This window comes from Poecile atricapillus, chromosome 1 (assembly GCF_030490865.1).
Source record: "Poecile atricapillus isolate bPoeAtr1 chromosome 1, bPoeAtr1.hap1, whole genome shotgun sequence".
NCBI lineage: Eukaryota > Metazoa > Chordata > Aves > Passeriformes > Paridae > Poecile > Poecile atricapillus.
This window is the reverse complement of record NC_081249.1, coordinates 166,271,332-166,295,547: the sequence shown is the minus strand read 5'-3', so window position 1 is coordinate 166,295,547 and position 24,216 is coordinate 166,271,332. Positions and strand designations below refer to the sequence as shown.

Below are 24,216 nucleotides of genomic sequence, written 5' to 3'. Positions count from 1 at the left end.
TTAGGTAGTCCTCTGAAACATATTTTTCTAGGAAAGTGACAAACTATAATCTGTGATAAAGAATATCAATTTAGAAGATGCTGTCTGGGGATGGGATGTTGCACTGTCATGTAAGTAATTACCTGGAACATTGCAGCATGCTTCTGAGTCTGAACTCCATAGCATTGACTTCTGATCCTAGAGCAAGTTTTAGTTCCTGCTTTCAGTCCCTCACTACTAGAAGTGTGAGTGACCCACAGCTAATTTTTCATTGCAGTAACAGACCCCCTTGGTGACTGAAGAGGACTCTTCTGACTATCACAGTTTCTACCAAAATATTTCTACAACAGGGAAATGAGAGTCCAACTGCAGTGACTGTTCTGGACAGGACAGCTGTCTTTGCATAGAACTGCTCAAGTGTATTCCTGCATATTTCACAGTATCTGAGGAACAAAACCTTTTAACTTCACTACACCTTCCCATAATGTTTTTCATTCTAGCATTTAGATTTGCTTGGGAATGTCAGTTAAGCTTCTCAAGTCACTTTGATAGACCTGAGGATATTAATCTTCTGTAGTTGGAGTAGGCCTGGTTCCTTGTGCAAGCTGTGTATTCTAGAGGGCAGTGTCAACTTACGTAACATACATGGGTTTATACACTTACATCATGTGCATCCATACCCTGTACTTACTAACATAAGTATGATTCAAAATCTTCTCCAGGGTTTGAGTTATAAAGTAATTTTCTTGTGTGAGAGACAGAATTCAGCTTGAGTTGTTCACTTGCTAAAAAGTTGATCTGAAAGTACAGTAAGTTGATCTGAATCCAATTTGTTTATAGATTATGGGCCAGGTCTCTGAATCTTTCCCTCCCCTCAGTATTCTCACACCTGAGAATAAATTTACATGGAAACTCCACAACCTGAGTTCACCCGTGGGTTATGAAAGCAAGGGTCTGATTCAGAGCTTGTATCTATTACTCCCAACAACCAGCAGCACAAATGAGACCAGAATTTAGTTAAAACTCTGCATTCCTTCACTTGTAAAATACTGAGCACAAATTTTGTGCACAACTGCTGCAAACAAAGTAGAAAAGAAAGACAGAAGAAAAATATATTCTCTTATAAATATTTATCTAAATGACAAAACTTTAGCCTATTTGGCTGATCATCCTTAATTCCTCTGGTATTCAGTAAAATAACACCCTTCATGATGACCTCTGTATTCTTGCAGATTTAATACGTAATTCTGCAGGAATTCCACACTTCAACTTTTTTGCCAGAGCACGAAGGCTCCCTACCATCAAAAAGCCAAGAATGTGGTCCCAGGGCTCAACTGTCAACTCTTGTTGCTTGGTGTTTGTTTATTTTAAAAGACACCTTGTCAATACTGACCCGAAATTCATAAGGGTCATCTCATAAATTGTAGTACAGTCACAAGCAATCATTTAACTCTTTCCCCCTTAGAACTGAGATGTTGAGAAGGGAAGACTTTGTGAAGCATGGGCAGATTTACTAAGTGAGCACAAGTCAGTAAACTCCTGGCATGCTCACACTAAGGATGCTCTGTCTCCTCCTCCATATAACCTCTAACAAACAGAAAACACAGAAGCAGGTGTCAGGGATTAGGGAAATCTTAGCACTAGTTAAAAACTGTACGTGAAGCTCATCCCTGTGACAGACATGGGATGTGGTCTGACTTCTCTGGCCTTGGCTGCCTTGAGTTGCATTCTCCCTCTAGAGAAACAGGAAATGCTCCAGAGGCACCATATTACTGAATTGACCCACTTTGCAGGGTGAGAAAGAGACACGGGTTCAAGCTACACAATTAAACTGATGAAAAATTGATGCTTCCTGCTTGTCATACCAAAATAAATGTGGGGTACAGGGACTGTAGGTACTGCGCTCCAGGACACTGCAGCATTGGGATGCAGAGCCTCAGCATGGCACCTGTGCAGCGAGGTTCAGGTTCCCCTTGCAGACAGAAATGATGCAGTGCCTCTTTAACTCAGATGTGAAGAGCTGGCTGAAACCCATATGCTGGAGGGAAAGAACAAAACAGACCCTTAAATCTTCAAAACATTTGATCATGGGATGAGTAATGCTGGTACTTGGCGTTGTGTCCTCACAGTCCTCTGTGCCCTTTTTGTTATTAGGCTCTTACAGAACATTTGCTGAGGGTGGGAAGCTGCCAGCTCACCAGCACCCAAACCTCCTGCTCCCTGGCAAGTGTCACAGGGCTGGAAAATTAGTGTGACCTCTTGGAGAAAAAAAGAGTGCTTAATTTCCCAAGATATTTACATAATTTAAAAAGCCTTTTTGTTTAAAAATGAGGTGTAGAAGTAACTTGGAGACATCAACAGTCCATCATGTAAATAGGAACATAATCCTGTAAAATGCTATGCATCTTCAACTCTAATTTCAGCTCCTGGGAGTGTTGGATCTTTCACAGGATCACAAGATCATCACAGACAAAGGTTTTACTGGCTTATTTTCATTATGTAAATATATGTTTGAGGGCCCAGTGTTGGGCCTAGCCATTGCAGTCAAGCTGAAGATATGCAGCATTTTAAAGGAGACACACTACATGTTAGGAAACTGAGCTTTGCATGTGTGTGTGCCACCAGGGCTGTTGACTGCTAGGTAGAGCAGTCTGCATGGGAGGAAAAGAGGCAGAGAGGGTGTGCTTGGCTTCCCTGCTCACACAAGTTTCTATTCAAGATATCCCCCCTCTACACAGATATTACAAAGGAAGTCTGGGCAACTCCTGGCACAGCAGGCAGACTCAGGTTGGATGATCCCCAGGTTCTTTCTGAAAGTAGCTTGAGGTGACTTGTCCATATCTACAGAATCAACCTAGGGCCTTGGCTATATCACCCCTCTTTATGAGCAGGAAATGAAGGTCTAACCCATAAGGCTGGTCATGCAGCTCCACTGACACCTGTGCAGATGAAAAAATGATCATGGATTTGTGACTGCAGGGCTTCTGTGCATCATATATTTGAAATTCATATTACATATTAGATCAGCTTTGTTTATGTTGTTGTGTTTAAGGCCACATCACGCTTTCCAATAGCAACCCCTCATTACTGGGGTTTAGAACTTGGCTGCACATTTTTTCTCCCTCAGCTGAAACATGGAAACCAGCCTGAAAAATATTTTACTTCTTTTTCTCCCTTTTACTAATTGTCTTTTTAGCTCCCCATGATTTGGGAAGGACATTGATAGCCCCATGAATGTGCTGTAGTCAAAAGCCGCACAGTGAAGGCCTACAGGATAGGGATCCATGCAGGGTAATAAGTGAATTGTAAAGTCTAATAGGGAAATCTTGGGAACCAAATCTGTAGTTCATCCTAGCTCAGACCTGTAGACACAGGGTTTCACCCCCTGACTGGTGTCAAGCCCGTTACTGTGGCTGTGACCCACAAGACGTGCCAGCACTTTGTGTTGGCACCCTTCTCTGCTGACCAGTAAAGCAAACCCTGTGAAGGGGAGATGTATTCTCTCTGCTGGCACCTCAGGCTGGAGGTTGTGCACCTCTTCCTCCAGTCCTACCCACAGCATGATGATGAAGGTGCAGAATATCTGATAGTTCCTGGCTGGTTGTTGCCCTTTGGGCTTTGGAACCTAAGAGAAATAACAGGGTGGGTGTGTGCCAGCATGTCGTCTCTTCCACTGTAACTGCCCCTGTAGCTGCCATTATGTCACAGAAACTGGGTGATAATCTCAAAAAAATGTGTTCCTCCATGAAAGGGGAAGGTCACACAACTCACATATTTGGCAAGGTAGGTGCACAGGGAGTTGCTGACAGGTTTGAGGTTTGCACTCTGGTTCCTATGAGCTGCTCCTGTGTCCAAGTTAGTAGGCTCTGCCTTACGAGTACAATCATAAAGCTATGACTTGCTGTAGTGCTGTAGATGCCCTGGAGTTCACTGCTGCTCACTGAGTCTCCTCCTGGCAGGATTGTCTCCATGCTGATCCCTGTCACCAGCCGCACCCGTGTCAAGCGTAGTGGCATCAGCCCCCTGCACTTAGCGGCCGAACGCAACAATGACGATATCTTGGAAGAGCTGATAGAAGCTGGCTACGAGGTCAACACTGCCCTCTCTGATGAACGGTCCTGCCTTTATGAGGACAGACGCACCACCCCACTCTATTTTGCTGTTTTTAACAATAATATCTACGCTACAGAGCTGCTGCTGCAAGCTGGAGCCAACCCCAATGTTGACCTCATTAACCCATTACTCATCTCCATCCGCCACGGCTGCCTGAAGACCATGAAACTGCTTCTTGACCATGGGGCAAACATTGATGCCTATATATCAAGTCATCCCACCACATTTCCAGCTACCATCATGTTTTCAATGAAGTACCTTTCCGTGCTGAAGTATCTCCTGGATCTGGGCTGTGATGCAGGTTCCTGTTTTGAGTGTCAGTACGGAAATGGCCCACACCCTGCATTAAATTACAGGCGGGAAAGACTTAATGATCCTCAGGTGACCAGAGAGCCAACTGTAGTACAGGTAAGCACAGCCTAGTCTACCTACAGGACTTCTGAGGACATGTCCTACCATTGGGTTTTGACAACATTAATGTATTTTTTCTTCCAACTTTTTTATGAAATAAAATGCCATGATCCCTACTTTATTTACAGGGAAAAAAAAAAAAAAAAAGGTTCAATATGAGTCTTCAAACATTCCAAGTTGGTGTTCAATGACTGCAGGAAGGTAGGCAACAGCCACTGTGGACATAGCTTGAATTTACAGTGAATTGTAGCCATCTTGACAGTCTTAACCAACAGTTCTACAATGCTCTTTTCCTCTGGACCTGAGGTGCCAGGACTGAGGCATGTTTTCCTGACAAACATATAGATGATAGAATATGGGTGGTAGAAACCTTTTTTAACTTGCCCTGTAGGATTTGTTTTGTCTGATACAGAAGGTTAGCTACTGGTTACATGAAAACAGTCTAGCGCTTCACTCTGTGAGGGTAAACTATTGAATGTGAGCAACTGCAACTTCTGCATCTACTGGAAAAGTAGTCATGGAGAGAGAGCATAAATTATTACATTAGCTGTGTGACTGAGTTATATTTGAAGTTTTCACAAGAGATTAGGAGATTTAGGTCCATGATTTCGTATTTTCAAAGCCACTTACAAGGCTTTAGATATCTACACTTTATACATGTATCTTTGCAGTCCTTTCTAAAATGCAGCTGGGCTTAGCTTCCACCGGGCTAAAATGAGACTCTCAGTCCCTTAAAGGACTTTGCAGAATCTCAGATTATACTTCTTTTCTGATTTCTGTATGTTCTCTCCTTCCAATGTATCTCAAAACCTAATGCTCCACTCAAATTCTGCTATCTTCCAATACACTAGACAGAAATGAAATCTCAACATGGAAGTTTTTCTGTTTTGCAAAGAATTTGGAAAGAAATCAATCAGCTTCTATCTGGTTTAAGTGCAGGTTTGAGGGATCCCGAAGGTATAGTTACCAATATATGTTCTTTGGGGGTGGAAAGAAAAAAATTAAAAATAAAAAATCCTAGGAAATATTGACCTTTTTATCAGTCCTGTCTTCCAAAAGACTTTACTCTGCAGTAACATACCTGGGGAAAAAAAAAAACAAGCAAAATTAAAATCTTATAGAAAGAATTTTAAGAGTTCATTACAATAATCTCTTATCCTAAACAGGGCTTTATCTTCAAGAGTCTTTGTCACAACAAAACTCTTCCAGGATACTGTATTTTTTGTCAAAGAAAAATTTATAAACTATATCATCTCTAGTTCTTGATCTGTGATATGGTAGCACACTGAGTGAGTAAAGAGATTAAATTCCAAGGCAAATAGAGAGGGTTTGTCTGTGGCTCTCTATGGTATCCTGGCCATTCAAAACCAGTTCCTTCTGGATCTCACCTGGAACTATTGCCTAAGAAAATATCAGGTCACTCACAAAGAGTCATTGCCTCAAAGGTCACAACACATGAGGCAGAGATAGAAAAAACTCTATAAAATTTTATCTGTGCCCAGAGAGAAAGCAGTAAGGACAGATGCGCACAGGAAAAAAAAAAAAAGTAACCCCTTCCCTCTAGTATTGTTTTTTATTTGCTTTTACTGCTAGGATTTTGGCTAATAAAAGTGAGGCTTGTGTGGTAGCTTCATGACATGTAGTTATGGTTTATATTCTGAAATATGGAGCACCTTATGAAACTACAGCCTTCTCCACACAAAGGATGGTTTTTTTTCTATTTTCTTCCATAAGATCACATAAGGATAATAAATCTGAATTATTGGTCTTTATAAAGGCTACAAACTACTGTAACTGGATTTGGAAAATGCAAAAATATAAATCATCACTGATGCTACTAAATTAGTGTGTGCTGGAGAAAGTGAACACAGAAAAATGGTTGCTGACTCCCTTCACGTTTCCAGAACTGCTGTTGATCCCAGGAAGGTGGGGACGGACAGCAGTACTGTACTGCCACGAGAGGGCATTCAGGTTTCTGCCGAGAACACAGGCTCAGAGCCACCTTGTTCCTGAGTCAATCCCACTGCCTGGTCTTGCAGGTTGCATCATTTTCCTTTATTTTCCTTCTTTTCCTGCAATGTGTTTTGAAACATGTTTATTCCAGGAGAGGTTTTTGTAAGCTGAGCTTGTGAACAGGGAGAGAAAAAGGCAGGCATGATCTCTGGCGGAGAGAAGAGAGCAAGATCCAGTGTTTTATGGCCCTACACATGTCTTCATTTCAACTGCAAGGAGGTGGTAGAGCAGGTGCCCAGTCTGTGCTGTCCACAGGCGACTGCATGGCAGTGACACACTCACTGGGGAGTGACAGCCAGACATACAAAACTGCACTTCCTATAAGCAGCCCAGGTAGGAAACTGTGGGCTGTCCACCACCATCCTTCTGACATTACTGTCTCCAGTTGTCCTAGGAAACTTTACATGGTGATGTTCAGTGAAAAATAAGAGTCAGAAGTGTAGTGAACACCTCTGTGAATGCTCTCACCTTGAAGAAAATAACCTTATTTTCCACTGCTTTATTTTACTAGGTGAACTAATATAAGTTTACTTCTGAATAAGAGTATCCACACAAGAGTATAATGATTAGGAGTTGAGTTAGGACTCATGCATGAATAATCAAATTTTATCTAGTTACAGGGATTTAAACTGAGAGAGCTTTAAGATGGCACATTTTCTTTCCTGTTTGGTGTGGGCTTAGAAGGTGTTTGCAGACAGTCTGTGTGACTAAGCTGATGGATGGTGCTTCAGCCACCATCATTCAATAGGGTTCAGCCATGTGCCTGAGTTCTTACCCACTCAGCATGATTTAATTCATGTTAAACTTCCTGACTGCTTGCATGCAGATTACATCCACAGATATCTTCATCATATGCAGAACCCTAAAAGAGACAAATGAAACTGACTGGTATAATATACATATTTATGTTAAAGTGGGCAGATTTTTTTTTTTAATTAGACAGCTTAAAGCCAGGTCCTTAAGTCTATACTTCACTATCTTCATAAGAAGCCCTCCATGCAATGGATTTGGGTACTCTGCAGCTTACACTGGAGACAGTAGAAAATTTGCATGATCCAGGACTGAGGATGGAAGGCGCCCCTCTATTAAGGCCAGGATAGTTCTCACATGAGTGAGTAAAATGGCCTGCAATTCATCTCAGCAGAGATTTCTCCAGACTTGTTTCTAGTAAGATGTAGTAAGATGTTTGCTCCCCCAAAGCTGCAGATACTAGCAGGTTCACAAGAAGCAGGAGGTGCTGCATTCTTCTGAATCTCTCTCTTTCCCTGAGATTCCTTTTTGCCCCTCAAAACTCCACCCAAGAAGGGAAAGGACCCAGCATTCTAGGTCACAAGGCCCTAGACTGCAGGGATCTTTCAGCAGCCCCTGACTAGCTTGGGGCAAAGTTTCTCTGCCCTTGCATTTCTGTGGAAGTAGGATCCTAGGACTTGTAAACAATTCAGTGTTATTCCATGCTCCAGAGTTAGGACTTTACTAGGGATTTGTGTCAAAGCAACTGCAAAGAGGGGTTCTACCCTCAGCTGGAAAAGAACAGGCTTCAGTTGAAATTTTCTGAAAGGAAAGTGGCAATTTCCCTCACAACTGGTAGAAGGGGGGTACCACCAGAGCTGTCAGGGTTATTGCAGTTGCTGTTTCCACAAGTGCATTTATGTCCCACTGATTGCAGTCAATCTGTTTTTCCTTGAAGTTTTGTGAAATGGTGTCTACTCCAGAGATAAGTCGCTGGGCTGGGCCGATCATCGACGTTCTTCTGGATTATGTGGGTAATGTGCAGCTCTGTTCCCGGCTCAAGGAGCATATTGACAGCTATGAGGACTGGGCTGTCATTAAAGAAAAAGCAGGTATGCTCTCCCAGAAGAGAATATGGCACAAATAGTCCCACTGTTGGATTCAAAACCTCAGTCACCATCTCCTCTTAGTATTCATCCCATAAACTTGAAAGGATTTCCCTGCTGTGACTGACCAGGTATGAGGGCCAGAAATTTCTGGGGTGTCACTGGCCCAGTGGTGTGAAGTGCACACCAGCCATTTATCTGACCCACTGGGAATGAGCATAGCAGTGCAGAAAGGCCCATTTGGATGTAGCTGGGGTTCTGTCAGATCAGGACAGGTAGGCAGCACAGCCATCTCCACAGCAGCCTAGCAGGCACCAGTGGCCTTTAAAACTGTCATGAATATTCCACTCTCCTAATATCCATTCCCTCAGGGAAAAATCTTTCATAGATCAGAATCAGTTTTCTGGCACCAAGATAAATTTGGTATCTATTGCATTATTTTCAGTGGGAAGGCTGAACACTTTGAAGTGGCTTGTTTAAAGCCCACTGTTATGGCTGAGATGGGTACAGCACCCCATCCTCCAGCCCCACATCCTCCCCCATATCATGCCTCAGAATAGATGTTCTATTCCAATCCCAGACATATTATCCCTTCATTACTGAAAAAAAACCCCTTTTTTTATTCTTCCTTCTCCCATTTTCCTCCTGCCCAAGCTGAGCTCAAGTCCCTCAAGTTAAAATCTATTCTGCTCATGTTTCTGACCCACCTATCTTTCAGAACCTCCACGACCTCTTTCCCATCTTTGCCGCATCAAGGTACGGAGCCTGGTTGGAAGAAACCGCATCAAACTCCTTGACACCCTGCCTCTCCCAGACAGACTGATCCGATATTTACAGCATGACTACTCACAGTGACCCCAAGCACACTGGATATGCAGCAGCTTCCTGGCGTGGCACCCGGCATCACCACTGTGGCACAGGTGCACACCGGGCAGGAATTGCTGCGGGCTTGGTCAAGCACCCTCCCATGACTAATCCAAGAGAAATGCCCTTTTGAAGCATGAGTGAGAAGAAAATGGAGGAGACAGTTAACACAGGAAACTGCTGTTAGGTTTTTCAAGAGAAAACAAAATTCACCTCAGACCTCAGTCTGAGGAGAAGAAGAAGAAATGAGAGCCAACACTGACAAATGAGCAGTGCTGAAGCGAGTATCAGTGAGGAATTCAAAAGTGTCCTGAACCTGTGGTGGAGCATAGCACCCTTGCTGTGGTCACAACTCAGAACTTGTCAAGAATCAATGTATTTGGGAAAACAATCACATTGCCTTCACTGACTGAGATTTATATTGTAGTTTCTATTCTATTATTTGGATTTATGCGAAGTGTGTTGGTTGCTAATTCTCAGATATTTTGATACCACCTTGCTAGCACTTCTTTTTTTGTACTTTTCATTTTGAGTACTTGATTTTTGAACCTTCAAATCTCAGAAGATTTAATACACTAAAATCCAGAAATGCTGAATCTTTTAAAAGTCAAGGAAAGGTTTATTTAAGGAGGATGGAAGAATTATATTTGCACATAGTGAATACAGTCCATTTTGTATTTTATTTGCAACAGGAAGTAAGTGAAATTTTGCTTGAGAGAATTTCCTAGACTGGGGATTTGAAAGCAACCCTAAGCTCTTTTTTTTGGTGTAAATTAGAAGTAGCTGTACTGTAAACAGTAGGTTTATGTTTTCATAAGGCTGGTGTCAGAACAGAACAAAGCCCTAGAGGAGCTGGAACAGAGAGTGATGTGAAGGAGAGAGGCAACACTGCTGAACCAACTTATTCTCTTCCTCCCCCAGAAGATCTTATCTCTACAAAACCCAGCCTCTCTGACCTCCTTTGACCTCTATGGCTGTAACAATACTATGATTGAAAGTAAAAGAAATTATTTCAAAATTATTGAATTCAAACTGCAAAATTTATGGAAATGAATACCCAGAATTAGGTTTCCAAATCCTTATTCAGCTGCCTAAACAATGCCAAGTTGCTTGACCAGGTGTTGTTCCACTTAAACCAGGGGAATCATATTCAGTATCAGATATTACTGAGGCAGAATAAATATCTCTGAATTTAGCCCTGAATTTTCTGATTTTGGAAGTTTGAAATATCTATTAGCTTCCTTTGACACTGATGAAAGTTATTATCTCAGCTTCTTTGAAAATTAGGTCACCTATTTACAGCTCAGATCCACAACTGATTTATGGCAACTTAACAAGTCACCATCTATCTGCTGAACCACTATAATTGTCCGTGAAATTCTTTTATTGAAGTTTTTAACAAGTCACATTCCCTCACAGCTGGGGAGGCCAAGGAGCCCATGAACAGTTATTGGCAGTGACTACAGATCACTTGACAGGTGTGACTTGCTGAACTGCTTTGATGAGTGCTTTATTCCTCACTAGGCACCTAAGAAAGAATAGAAGAAACTAAATTTGGAACTACATCTTTTCAGATCTTAAGCTAGCAGCACAATCCTCACCTTAGGTGACAGAGGAGCTGTGCCTAGTGTGCCTGGTGGGGTCTGCTGGGAGTCCCTACCAGGGACCTTACAGATCTGGTTTTGTTTGTATAGCATCTATGGAATATGATAGAAATCTAAGTAGGGAAAATACACTGCACTGAGTTTTATTTGTGTGGAGTTTCATACCTGAGCACAGGACTAAAGTGTGTTGCACAAATACAAGTAATACAATCTATCTGGGCACACAGACTGTGATGGCTTTGTGTGAAATGTGTTCATCACTTGTGGGATGGGATGTGAGCAGAAAAGGGATTGCTTACAGGATTGCTTACTCTGTCCATTGCTGTCCCCTTTATAAATGCAAAAACTGAAAAACCAACAGAGTTTATATTCACACTGAACAGTGATCTTCTTGTAAAGCTTTGGAAAGTCAGGTGAGATTCCTCCATTGGTGAAGTTTCATCCACTAACTTTCTTTACTACCAGTTTAGGATCTATCCTCACACTCTTCTGCAGTGTGAACGGGGAATTGGTTCAGATTAGAAAAATATTGGATGGATAGAAAAGGATGGGGAACGAGAAATTGCGCTATCAATTCTGCCAGTGAAGGCCCTGTATTGGTAAGCAGTCCCTGGAGAGACAGAAAATCACTGTGGAGTTCATGCATCTCTCGCTTTCTGGGGCTGAACAACAAAGGTTTGGGTCTCACACTGATAGAAATCAAAAGTCCTTGAAATCAAGCAAATGTAACAAAGCAGAGTTGTAGGGGGTGATGGATACAGATGGAGCTTGGAGGAGACCACTCCAGAGTTTGGTGTGCAGTGACAGCCCTGAAGAAGGTAGAAGGGTAGACAGGGTAGAAGGGTTCACAATCACCAAGTACATGTATAACTCCAGAACTGGGATTTCATAACTATCCCAAACTGGGAATTTCCCCTGAGCTAACATTTTTGTGTCCACAAAAGTCTAGCAAGTAGCAATCTCTTTTTATATCCTAGGAAAACCTGAAACTGTGTTTGAATGGGATAAATAAGGAAAGCCCATTTCTTCTTTCAACCAAGAGACTTTCACTTCTATTGGGAGACCCATGTCCTGGTTGCTGTCAAGGATCTGTCCTGAGCAGAAGTCACTGAGGCAGAGAGCACTGGTCTGATGGGAACATAACACAGCTGTGGGAAGGATAAATGCATGCTCTGCACAGAAACTGAGGTGAGAAGAGTCTGTTAGAGGGGGAGTCTAGTAATTACGATGTTATTAAATCCTTTCTGCTTGATCTTTAAAGCATACCTTCACACACTCAGTTTACATTTATTTTCACTGAAATGGAGCTCACTACCTCTCCACTCCAGTCACTGACATACTATTTTGTGCACAATACTGAATCTGCATGAATTCAATGTGCCTTTAATACATCTACCTAGAAGTTACTGTGAAAAGAAAAATCTTCCAGAACCCAGGCAAGCCAGGATTTGTAAGCAGATCAGTAATTCTAGTTTAAGGTAAAGTGGCTTGTTTTACTGAGTGTGATAGTTAGACTCCTTCAGAGATGATGACTTTATGTGAGATATTCTAGGAATATTTCATGACCAGGTTACTGTACATTTTTTTTTACTGCAACATGTGCAATTCACTTGATGTTCTTCTGCACTTTTTTGATTTTTTTTTTTAATTTCATTTTGTATAAAAGTTTTTTCATTTACCTCTCCCTTCCTATTATTTATAAAAGCTATTGTGTTTTTTAAAGTATAAATCTGCACTGTTTTAGTAAATAGCAGCTCTCAAATGTTATGTTTCCATCTTTCAAACAAAGTGTGAATAAACAAGTAGATTCTTAAGGACTATCAGCTGTCCTGAATAGCAACATCAACCATTGACCAGCCAAACACAAAAATATCCTGGAAAATTTGAATCAATCCAAGCTTGAACAATTAATCATTCTGTTGTTAATCTCAGGGATGAGAGAACAGTAAATATTACTAGAGAGGAGGCAGAGTTGCTATTATTTGCAAACCTTTTGGAAAGTCTCACACATCCCCATTCAGGGATTTTGAATATACTTAACAATTGTCTTCTGTTCATTTGTGTTTTACTTCACTGCTGCTTCAGTTCAAAGCCCCAGCAAGGGCCATTGCCTGCCTTGGGCTGGGGTGGGGGGGAACTTCCATGTCACAAAGGATTTTGAAAAAGTAACATTAGTTTAAATCTGAGTGTAGGAGCATAAGTATTTGAGTCTGAGGTCATTTAGAATGGTCTGTTTCAACCCATCATCATAACTTTAAAACACTATTTTACTACATGGAAAATATGCAGCAATATACATTCAAATAATAAAGAGTTTTAAAGAAGGGAAAAAAATAAAACTAGGAATTTAATATTCAAAAGATAGGTTGTAACTCACATCTTCCTCTGGATTTCTTCAGAAATAAAATTTATACAGAGGCTATCCACTTTGCCAAGTATTTTGAATTTTTATAGAAATCCTTATTCTGGTGTGATCCACAGCACTATGAAATTTCCCTAATGAACTCAAGGAGCAACACTTGAGCACAGCAACTACTGCAATGCCAGTAGTTCATTCCATGACCTGGTCTAGCCACCCAGATGCAAATCCAGACCAATGCCAAGGACGCGGCTCTGCATTGATAGTACTGAAATAGATTTCAGCATCTGGCTGCATCTGGATTACAGCACGACACAGAGCTACTTACGTGAGGAAAAAAAACCCCATTTCCATGTAAAAAAATTCCTTGCCTACAGGTCTGTAAATTAAAAGCCCTTGTTCTCCTACCTTTAACTTCAATGGCTCTGGTTTCTGTTATTCTTCTTGTGGAGTTTCCTCATTGATTTTTTTCCAAAAATGGAAAGGCATTTAAGTATGTTCCTATCTCCAGTTCTGGATCAAGAGCTAACCTGACATCTTTAGCCCCTAGATTAGCTCTTTAGCACCTCATGCCTTGCATGTAGCTACAGGTATGTGCTACCAAAGACATTTCCTGCTCTCTCTCCTACAGGTATAGTCTATACTACCTTGATACATATCAAGTGCCATTGCAGGGAGAAAGCAATGAAATCCATCTCTGTTTCTACACTTCACCTGCACTACAAACACATTACAGACATTGTTTCCATAAAAGTGAACATTGGTGCGATATGTGAGGTTTGGGGAAAGAGTAAACCACTTCTAGCCTGGGAGTAGAATCACAGAATATTTTAAGTTGGGAGGGACTCACAAGGATCATCAAATCCAACTCTTAAGTGAATGGCCGATACAGGGATCAAATCCACAACCTTGGCATTATTAGCACCAGGCTCTAACCAACTGACCTAATGCCAGGGGTAGTTCATATCCCAATAAAAGTTGCAACGAGGTTATATAGTACCAAGGCCATCAGAAGATGCAAAATGATACTCTACAACTGCTTCAGATGATATTTTTTTTTAATGACTGCAATGCACTCAAATGAAGTGTTTTCTGGTTTTCCCCTTGTAATGATACCAGGAGTCATAGAGAGCTATGCCAGTCAGAGACCAAACCAACCAAGGCCACTTCTATTGAGTCCTGGGAGAAGTTCCCATTAGCTTCAGCAACAGCAGGTTCAAGCCCTGAGAGGTCATGGATGTCCTTTCTTTGTCCCTCTTTCCTCCCAAAATACACTGCTCTTGACTTCAGTGATTTACTACAGTATAACCAAATAGATACAAACACCTGCAGCCTTAAACATCTCATATCTCATGTTCTGTGTCTTAGTACCACTTTCTCCATGGGTTTAGAGAAACCTAACTTAAAAACACTTCTTAATAAATTCTCCAATGCAAATTTGTTAAATAAATTAGGAAAAATATTAGGCAAGACATTTACAGCCAGGTCTTGTGATATCATCTTAAAATCAGGCAAAATAAAAGATGTCTCTCAACCAGAAATCAAGCTAGTCCATTCTTTCCTTTTTCTTCCATCATACCTAATGGTTTTGTATTAAACTAATACAATTCCTCATTTATTCTGTTGATGCAGGTCAGTTCCTGATGTGGAAATGCATCCCGCTTCCATTTGCACCAGCTTAGCACTAGCTAACATCCTAGCCCCAGAAGAATTACTTCTGATTTATATCAGTCCCAATAGGCAGAGATTTCAGCCCTCGTATCTCCCCACCAGTGGGGCAAAACTAAACAGAGTGTACTTGCAGAATCACCGAAATAAAATTACTTTCTTTCTTCTCTTATTTTTTTCTTTTAATTCTCTCAGTATTTACATACAACAAGAGTTTAAATCAATCACAAGTGGTTTCTATATCAAATACCATCCTTCCAGTCTCTTGCATGCAAAACGAAATGACCTGAATATCTTGACTTCTCTGGAATTACTTTAAAGTACAAAAACTCTTTGAATGCATTTAATTTATTCCATTTCGCTGCTGCTGCCGCAGGGCAGCCCCAGAAAGATGTTCCCACGTGGAGGAGGTCTCCTAGGCGTTACAAGTGCGGCTATGAACGGCCCGCAGCCCCGCTCGCCGCGGCTCAGACAATGCCCATCGATGAAAGAGACCTGGTGTGCCTCATGCTGCATGCCACCGGCTTCGCAAGGTTTATTGCCGATTTGCCCCCATGTACGGAGGGGAGAGCGCAGCCCAAGTACCTTCCCAGCAGTTCCTTATTCCCTCCAGCCCGCCCACGAGGCTGAGGGTGTGATCGCCGGCCTCCTTCCCTGCCGGCGGCTCATGCCCGAAGGCTGACCGGGCGTTTCAAATCCCCCTCAGGAGCTGTCGTGTTCGGCAGACTCCGGCACCCGCCCCGCTAAAGATAGCCAAAAACATTGAAGATGGGTGGGGGGATGGCGGGCTTGGTGGGGATGGGTTTCAGAACCATGGGCCTGTAGAGTTTCTGTCCCGGGCCATCGGCCTCCTTGCAGAAGTGCGGCACCTCGGCCGGCAGCGGGGCCGCGCTCTTCCGCCACAGCCCCAGCCCCGGGAAGGGCGACGGGGGCAGCGCTCCCGGGGGCTGGAACACGCCTGGCCCGGGGCAGGGGAAGGGGCAGCAGGTCCAAGCACCCACTCGGCCCGAGAGAGGCCCGGCGGGGTCCTTCTCCCCGGTATGTGGCGCAGTGTCAGCGGGGCTCTCCGGGCCCGCAGCCTCCGGGCTCCTCTTGCTTTTCTTCCCCTCATAGGGAGGAGGGTCTCTGGGGGCTTGGAGCCCCTCAGGGCTGGCGGGAAAGGCTCTGGCTGTCAGGCTCTGGGCCGGCCGCGGCTCTTCCCAGAAGGAGGCGGGGAGCTGTCGCTTCCTCATGGGCACCTGGTCCGGCCGGGCAGCCTCGGGCTTTTGTTCCTGCAAAACCCGGTCCCCGGTGAGGCTCTCCTCTGCCTCGGCTGTCTGCATCACCTTCTCGGCGGCCGCCCCGCCGTGGGAGCTGGGCTCGGGTGCCTCGGGCAGGGGGCCGCGGGCCCGGTCCTCTGCTCCCCTGCGCCAGCCGCACTCAGGGGGTTTGCTGGGGTGACACCGTGGGATCCGTGAGTACTTCTGAGAAAACCGCTTGAGCTGCTTCTGCAAATATTTCCTGTGGTCAACTGACCGGCGGCAAGGAGCTGATTTATCCAGAGCCGCTTTGATGTCGCTCGAAGCCAGGTTAACGAAGTTCAGTAGAGTTTTTACCTCGCTGTCCGATGCCATCTCACTGAAAGCACCGTGCAGAGTTTCCCATGAAAAGTTTATAATCCTTCTTCAGACAAACCTTGGCAAACCTGCGAAACACGACAGGCAGAGTTTTGAACAAGAAGCTTTGGTTCAAACGGCACTAAGCAAATGGAGGGAGGGTAGGGGGACACGTCAAATTTCTCAGCCACGCAAACAAGTTGTTGGTCAGCTCGCTTCCTCGCAGGGCCTCGCTGCCTGTGCCCGCAGCCCACCGCCCCGCAGTGCTGCCCCCGCACACACCGGCACGGGGAGCGGCTCACGGGGGCCAGCTCCGCTCCTAATCCTGTTAGAGAGCGCTCAGGTGCACAGGAGCCGGGGTGGCCGCCCTGGGAGCGAGCACGGACACTCACCCGGCGTGCGGCAGCTTTTCTCACCGGTGCTGGCGGCTGCGTCGTTGCGGAGGAGAGAGAGCCCCTTCCCCGCTAATCTCGTTAGGCAGGTTACACACCGCCAACCTCGGCGGAGGCAGCCAGGGCCCGCCAGTGTTTGGATGTAGTTTAGCAAGCACTTGAGCAAGCTGAATGAATATCGACTCCAGCGAGTTCGGGGCTCTCCCAGGCCAATCAGAAGCCACTTTGCCAAATACAAAGCATCCCAATCAGGCATCAGCCTCCCCTCCTTGCATTCTTTGCCATCACAAATTGTCTCCATGGGGACAGCCGCAGAAAGACAGCTAATAAATACAATCATTTCCCCATGATTTCTACCATTCTCCCTATCCTCTTCACCCCGATGGAAACCTTTCATTTAAAAATTACACAATCCAAAGCAAAAAATGCTGAAGATCAGTCAGGAAAGTTTAGACACCCTTTCCTCTTCATTCTCCAAAGCTGTCTGGGGGCTGATACTAAACATGCTTCATTGGCACAGGACAATATAATATGGGGACTGGAGTAGCCTACTTTTAACCGTTCCCCATCACAGCTTTTTTTTTTTTTTTTTTTTTTTTAAGGGGAGGATGATGTCAGAAAAAGGTAGGAAAGGAACAAATCTCTAAAGAGATGTGCAGATATCCATGGAAAGGGAGCTTGAGCGCTCAAGAATCTTGTCTTTATGTTTGCCCCCTCAATTGAGTTACACAAAAGCTGAATTACCCATTCAAACTACCCGAACAAAAGGATGGAGTTGGATAGTACTCTTGCATCTGTAGTCAAACAGTTAGAGACTTAAATCGAGTCGTCATGATGGAGAAAGAGTTAGACAAAGCCCATAGAATTGCCATCAGCAAACATTTTCCTGTGTCATATTAGTGGGTCTCCATGACTCCCCCTGGCCTGGGGACAATAGCACAAGTTTGCACACTCGACTACTGTCACCCTGCCAACGCTGGCAAGGAGCAGAAACAGGACAATCCTTTAAGGGGAAAGCATGCCCGCTGCAGGGAAGGTAAGAAGAGAGGGAAGAAAAGGCGTGTGAAATGCTAATTGAGCTGCTTCCTTTATTGATCCAGAGTTATGCGAGCCCTCTGCCTTCTCGAAGGCTTGTCCCTAAGGGGTGACAATTACTTAAAAGCACAGTAAAACCTAGAGTTGGAGGAAAAGGAGAGCAGAAGAGCTGCCCTTGCTGTGCACTGATGACACAGAGCTGGCAGCAGCCTGTGTGCCAGCCAGCACCCGCTGCCTCCCACAGCTGAAGAAGCTTTGCTCCTGCTTTCCAGTCCCCAGTACCCTGGGCAGGGGAAGACTGGATAGGGACACAGGAGCTGTGCACCATCAACAGGGAGATACTGCCAGCTCTGAACCAAACACAGATGTGTGCTGGGGAAAGCAGGAACTGAAGTCCAAGACACTTTGCAAGTAAAATCTACTTTACTGACATGAAGCATCAAAGTCCTGAGCACCCAGGGATGAAAACAGCCACATTTTACAACTATTTTACTGACTGTTGTTTCACTTTATTTCTATTTATCCAATTTTCATCAGAGGAAGCCAAGACTGAGACTTTGCCATTATATGAAAGTCTGGGCAGAGGCCCAATGGATGTCTCTTCAGGATCCCTGTGTTGGTGCACTTATCCCTATTCACACCTTTTCTCCCAGTCTAGCCTGAGCCACATATGGTGGTGCCCAGGCTGAGGTGTTTCTGGTCTAGGGAGACCCAGGACATCCTGCAAGAGAGTGTGCTGCAGAGCTGTTGGCATCACTGTGGGCTGTAACATGGTGTGTTACACTTGCAGGTGTCCCTCTCTCCTCCTAGTTAGTCTCTGTGTGGCCTGCACAGACACTTCTGTGTAGCTGAGGCTACAGGGAGAGGTTTTGTCTAGTTTGTTCAAAGAGATGCACACCAAGGCATCATGTCCCTCTTTGCAGGAATAAATTGTGTTCTGTGCTTGAGCTTTCAAGCTGAGCCTGGGACACCACATTTCATGATGCAGTCTCCCACTAGAGGTAGTTGGTTTCCCAAGGCAGAAAAAGGGAGAGATAGGTATGTGACAGGTGCCTGGGAGTCAAACATTACCTCAGTATATTAATGAACTATGTCCTCAGAGGCCCAGAAAACTTGTGCCATATATTATGAGACCTACATCCAGTCACAGGGCTCCAGAACCCTGGGCTGTGCTCTGGGCCTGAGGCTAGTGGGTCAGTTGCATTGAGGAGGGTGGATGTGACTTGCCTGCTTACTTGGGGGATACCAGACTCGCACACCTCCAACACACTCACTGCAGAAGCTCTTTCCAAGCTGCTGCACTACAGCCATGCCCATCTTCTCCCAGAAGGGTGCTCATACAGGATGTGGCTCCTTGGGCACCACATGGCAGAGGTGGATGAGCTCCCCACGCCATGCTACGCTCGCTGCTCCACCATCCTGTTCCCCTGCAGCTGGTAACAGTGGGGTGCCAGAGGGGAATGAACCAGCAAGCAGGATTTAAAAACCAGAGCAACCCACCCTCTCAAGGTCAGACTCAGGTTGAGCTGCACAGGGTTTTCTCTAAGAGGCCACCGGAGCCCTTTTGTTCCTCGCTGCTCTCACCATGTTCATCCCAATGTACATGTGAAAGGAACAATTAACAATAGGGCACTCCTCTATGAGGATCCAATGCACTTTGAAGTGTCCACCAAGCAAAGGCTCAAGAATGATACATCATTTTCCACTGTGAGCATGTCAAACTAGTACAGAAATTGAAAAAATGTCTCCACATGCCTTCCCAGCATGCAGACAGGGACCAGCTGGAGAGCTACTTCATATCCGACATGTCACCTCCTGACAGCTGTATTCTTAGGAATTTTTGGTATGTAAAATTTTCTAACTCCTTTTTTAAAGTAAAGCACAAGAATAAATCTATTCACTTGAAAATTGCAGCCAGGCCTCTCCTAAAATGAAGTATTTCCTATGAGACTAAATGAAGAAGAGAGAAAAGAAGATTTTCTTGCAAAAAAAATACCTGCAATTTTTTTGAAAGTGTCACTAATTGTAAGCCATGTCAACTTTTAGTCACGTCTACACCAAAATCTCACAAAGATTATTTCCAGGCTGAGGGGCCCATTCAGCAGAGGTATTCCAGCATTAGGTTATCCTGGACCATGTGAGCACACCCAGTAACCAAAATGCACACCATTACCTGAGGCAGGGATCCCTCCCCCATAAGTGCCACGAGCATTTCAAATAGCAGGAACACCTAAATCATGCTGGTAAAGCCAAAGTCAGCTCAGTGAACAACTGAGCAGTACAGAGATTATACAGAGGAGGAGAGAATAAAAATAAATTTCCATTGTTTTATAAATTTTTTTAACTATTTTTCCCCAATTGGGTGACAGTCCTGTTACTCCTTGTTGAGCCTAATGGATGTGGACTTTGAAGCAAAGAGAAAATGGGGCTCCAGCTGTTCTGAAATGTTAGACAGTTAACTGGAACATCTTAGATGGGCACACGTGAATTGTTCCTTTTCTTTGTCCAGTCCACTATAGGCAGTTAAAAGCAAAGACAATTCAGTTATGTGATCTGTTTTCACTCACCTGCTGCCTCCTAAGCCTCTGCTTTGTCTTCACACTTGAAAAGGAGAGCCAAGAACCTGAGGGGAGGTGATGATTCATGGTGAAACCAGAAGTACTGGCCTGGAGAAGAGTAGTATTGGAATGGAGGGTGACCACTAAACTCTTCCTTGGAGACCCTGATTTTAGATTGCATGTTGACAGAGACTGAAGTGAGAAGATGTTAATGATACAGTGATGGCATAAAAATTGAAGATGTTACTTAGCATCATACTGCAAGAAATGGGTGACCTTAAAGGTGAATGCAATGGGAGAGGAAAGGGTTGCAGTAGCTCTGAGCCACACACCTCAGGAACTGATAGCAGGAATTTCTGTCACAAGAAAAAATGTCATTGTCTGTAAATGAGAAGGGAAATCAGGTAATAGGATAAAAATGAATCTCCCTCCATCTAGTCTGACCTTCAAAGTGTGTAGAGGGGAGAGGGATGAGGGAGAAAGGTGGTCTGGTACTGATGGCACCCAAAATCCCAAGGATCCCAAACTGGCTTAGAGCCTGGCTCCAGCCTGGGATGGAAACTTATCCATCAGGACCTGCAGGTTCATTTGAAAGGGATGTCTGACACTGGGGTGCAGCCAAAGGCTTTAGCATCCCTTCCTGCACCCCAGCACACAGGCACTGCAGACAGCAGCAGGGACATCTCTCCCTGGCACTGACATTCACACAGCCTGGTCCTGCCCCAGAGCTGAGTCCTCTAAGCTCAGGGAAAGAGAATATGGGATTTCTCCCCATTCTTGTGAATGGGGCTATCCAGTTGCCCCTTTCCTCACCCTCCACATCTTGTTGAAACTAACACCTCTGCTCCCAGGAAAACAGCAGCCTGGCACTCCAGCAGATGAAGCTTTGACTCTTTCCCCACCCTCCTTTTTTTTTTCCCCTCTCGACAGTCTGCTTTGACCTGAGTGACATCCTCTCTTTGCTTTCAGTCTCTGATTTTCTGCACTTGGGGACAGACTTTGAGCAGGCAGTAAGTGTTGAGGCCGTGCAGAGACAGCACGGGGGGGCTGCTGCTACCCCACAGCCTGCCATTCAGGCAGATGGTGGAGGGGGCCGATGTGAATAGCTCCTGTCAGTCTCATAGAGAGAACTTTACAATTGTGCTACGTGTTGGACTGCACGTGACTAATGCCATTCTTCTGCAGGCTGCAGGCAGGACACAGCTGTTTCTTCAAGGAGAATTTTGTTTTTCTGGACAGAGAAAAAGCACCCATGACAATATTCTCTCCATGTATCCAATATTACGGCCCGTAAACAGGCATGATCAAAGTCCATCCTGCCTTTCTCTGCCTCTCTTTCTGGTAAATAAGATAGTGTTTTAAAAAAGGCGTGGCCTTGGTTTGGTCCTTCTGAAGGTTTAAATTCTACCTCCACACATGGCAGATGTGCACTGAAAAAAAAGCAACAGGGCTAAATATAGGTTTCTTTACATAATTCTATAGCAAATAAGTATTTCAGTAGCAGGATGAACTCCATGACAAATGCTACAGGGTGTGTCTGTTGATGAGTAACAGTGCTGCAAAAAGAATTTAAAAAATACAGACATTAATATGAACATATAAAAGAGTGACAACCTTCTCTTAAAAGCTGCAAAATAAGAAATACACTATGTGCTCTGGACAGGGAAAGAGTCTGGATCTTGAGTGCATGGTACAGAAGAGCCATGCAAGACTAGAAGTGTAGTGTGTTCCTCCTGCACATGTTTTGGCCAGGCTCACAGCCCTGCTCCTTGCTCCACTCTGTTTTGCAAGGCTTCTCCCCATGGGTGTTTCTGCACTGAAATCAGTGCTGGGCTCCTCAGCCCAGAAGCACACCCCTGACTCTCCTGCACCTGCATTCCCTTACCACAGGGCATGGCCCAGTACCTCAGCCTGGCAGGGGCTGCGCTGGCACTTGGCAGCCCTCGGCGCCTGGACAAGGTGCAGGCAGCCCCAGGCAGTGCTGCCTTGAGCTGCACCCATGCCAGGATGACCATGAGGCTTCAGGCAGGAAGGAATCTATCTAGCAAGGCACAGTGTGTGCTTCTATCCCTAACATTTCATTCTGGCTGCCTCCCTTGTTGTATTTCCAGACACGGTGTATGCCCACCAGCACTGGTGAATCACCCCATGGAGAGTGGAGTAGGGCAGGAGCCTTGGTTTGGCTGGAGCGTGAGCATCACCCACAGATGTGTGCAGGCACTGACTCAGCACAGGGGGAATTCAGAGAGGATGAGAATTGCTTAAAGCATCTTTGCCATCCCCTCTAAAGGGTGAGCCAGAAGGTGTCTAAGCAAAAGAGTTGTCTTTGATCTCTTTCTCCTGCTTCCATTAATGAGCCACTGAGGCTGTAACAAGTTGTGTTTCTGTGGCATAGCAGTCCCAGCTCAGACTGTGTTTGTGCAGCACAAATTGGCCTTGGACCCACACTTGCTTGAGGTATTTCATACACAGGATTGATAGAGACAATAAAAGCTAACACTACCTACACTATTTTAGTTTCTATTTGTTTATAAACAGTTAGAAATAACAAGGGTCATTATTGTCAAACCAAAAAAATAATTCCTTTCATATATATAATGACAGAAATAGCTGATGAACTACAACCCTCTTCTTGGACCAGATCTTCAAGCTCTCTTGGTGGTCTGCAGTACAGAAACTATGGGGGTTCTCACACTCCCAAGTGTCCTACAGGAGGGATGCTAGGACGAAGACTCAATATCCAGCCTAGCTGGACTGAATTATCTATGCAGAAGGCTTAGAAAAAACTCTAAAGATCTCTAAATCTTCTCTACACTACCTGTTGTCTTGATTGGTAACTTAAGCACTATTCATGATTTGGGAAACTCAGACACCTTTGCAGTAGGCAGCCATTGCAAAAGGAAGTAGAACCAGCACATACCAAGTTCAATGTCATCCCTCCATCCCAGTTTTGGAAGTGTCCTTCTCTAAAACTGACCTAACGCTTCAAAGGAATATGCGAAGTGATCAGGGTTGCAGCTGTTACTGAGGGTCACCGTGGGGACCCCTACAAGGGTCCATAGGAGGTGAGTGCCAGGAAATGTGAAAAAGTGCCAGGAAGAGCACACTGCACTTGATGAGCAACCTGGGCACAAGGAGCTTTACAGGGCCTGCTTTTCTGCAGGTTGGGTAGATGGAAAAAGTTCCACAGAAAAGGCAATGATCATCATGCCGACTGAAGAACCAGGAGCCTCTCTGCAGTGCCAGCTGCTGCCACCCTCAACTGCCCTGATGGTCTCTAGGCGTGCACGCTTGAGCTGAGCACCTCGAGGCTAAGTGTGTACGCCAGGTCTGCCTCTCAGAGCGATGCATTTGGTTCCTAGGCTGTGTTGGCACAGGTAGGCGGCCATCACCTGTGTCAAACGCCGTTCGCCGCACGCTTTCGCTGCAGGGCCCGCCCGTGTGCGCTCTGCGGGCACAGCCCGGGGACAGCCGTGCGCCGCCGCCGCCGCCAGGGAGCGCTGCGGGAGCCCGGCCGGGCCCGGCCGCGCTGCCACAAGTGCGCGGTGTTTGCGCGGGGTGTGCGCGGTGTGTGCGCGGTGTTTGAGCGGTGTGTGCGCAGGGTGTTTGCGCGGTGTTTGAGCGGTGTGTGCGCGGTGTTTGAGCGGTGTGTGCGCGGTGTTTGCGCGGTGTTTGAGCGGTGTGTGCGCGGTGTTTGAGCGGTGTTTGAGCGGTGTGTGCGCGGTGTTTGAGCGGTGTGTGCGCCGTGTTTGCGCGGTGTTTGAGCGGTGTGTGCGCGGTGTGTGCGCGG

At 45.0% G+C, this 24,216-nt stretch overlaps 2 protein-coding genes across 6 annotated transcripts in view; one reads left to right on the top strand and one right to left on the bottom strand.

The window, feature by feature from the left end:
• The window catches only part of ASB2 (ankyrin repeat and SOCS box containing 2), a 44,953-nt gene extending 33,905 nt beyond the window's left edge, over positions 1-11,048 (top strand). For all 4 annotated transcript variants that reach the window (XM_058829870.1, XM_058829868.1, XM_058829869.1 and 1 more), the window contains 3 exons: positions 3,939-4,500; positions 8,204-8,357; positions 9,070-11,048. In XM_058829870.1, coding sequence (XP_058685853.1) covers positions 3,939-4,500; positions 8,204-8,357; positions 9,070-9,206 — 853 coding nt within the window. In that variant the 3' untranslated portion in view covers positions 9,207-11,048. The remainder of the gene's footprint in view (positions 1-3,938; positions 4,501-8,203; positions 8,358-9,069) is intronic.
• Positions 11,049-12,429: 1,381 nt separating this feature from the next.
• FAM181A (family with sequence similarity 181 member A) lies at positions 12,430-23,774 on the bottom strand. Of its 2 annotated transcripts, XM_058829874.1 has the most exons (3): positions 23,347-23,774; positions 20,436-20,491; positions 12,430-16,530 (listed from the first exon to the last, which is right to left on the bottom strand). In XM_058829874.1, exon 3 carries the CDS (start codon positions 16,457-16,459, stop codon positions 15,590-15,592), a length of 870 nt encoding a protein of 289 aa, XP_058685857.1. In that variant the 5' UTR covers positions 16,460-16,530; positions 20,436-20,491; positions 23,347-23,774; the 3' UTR covers positions 12,430-15,589. The 2 variants fall into 2 exon arrangements, with proteins under 2 accessions (XP_058685857.1, XP_058685855.1); XM_058829872.1 differs by lacking the exon at positions 23,347-23,774 and having other exon boundaries at positions 20,436-21,317.
• Between the last annotated feature and the right edge of the window lie 442 nt (positions 23,775-24,216).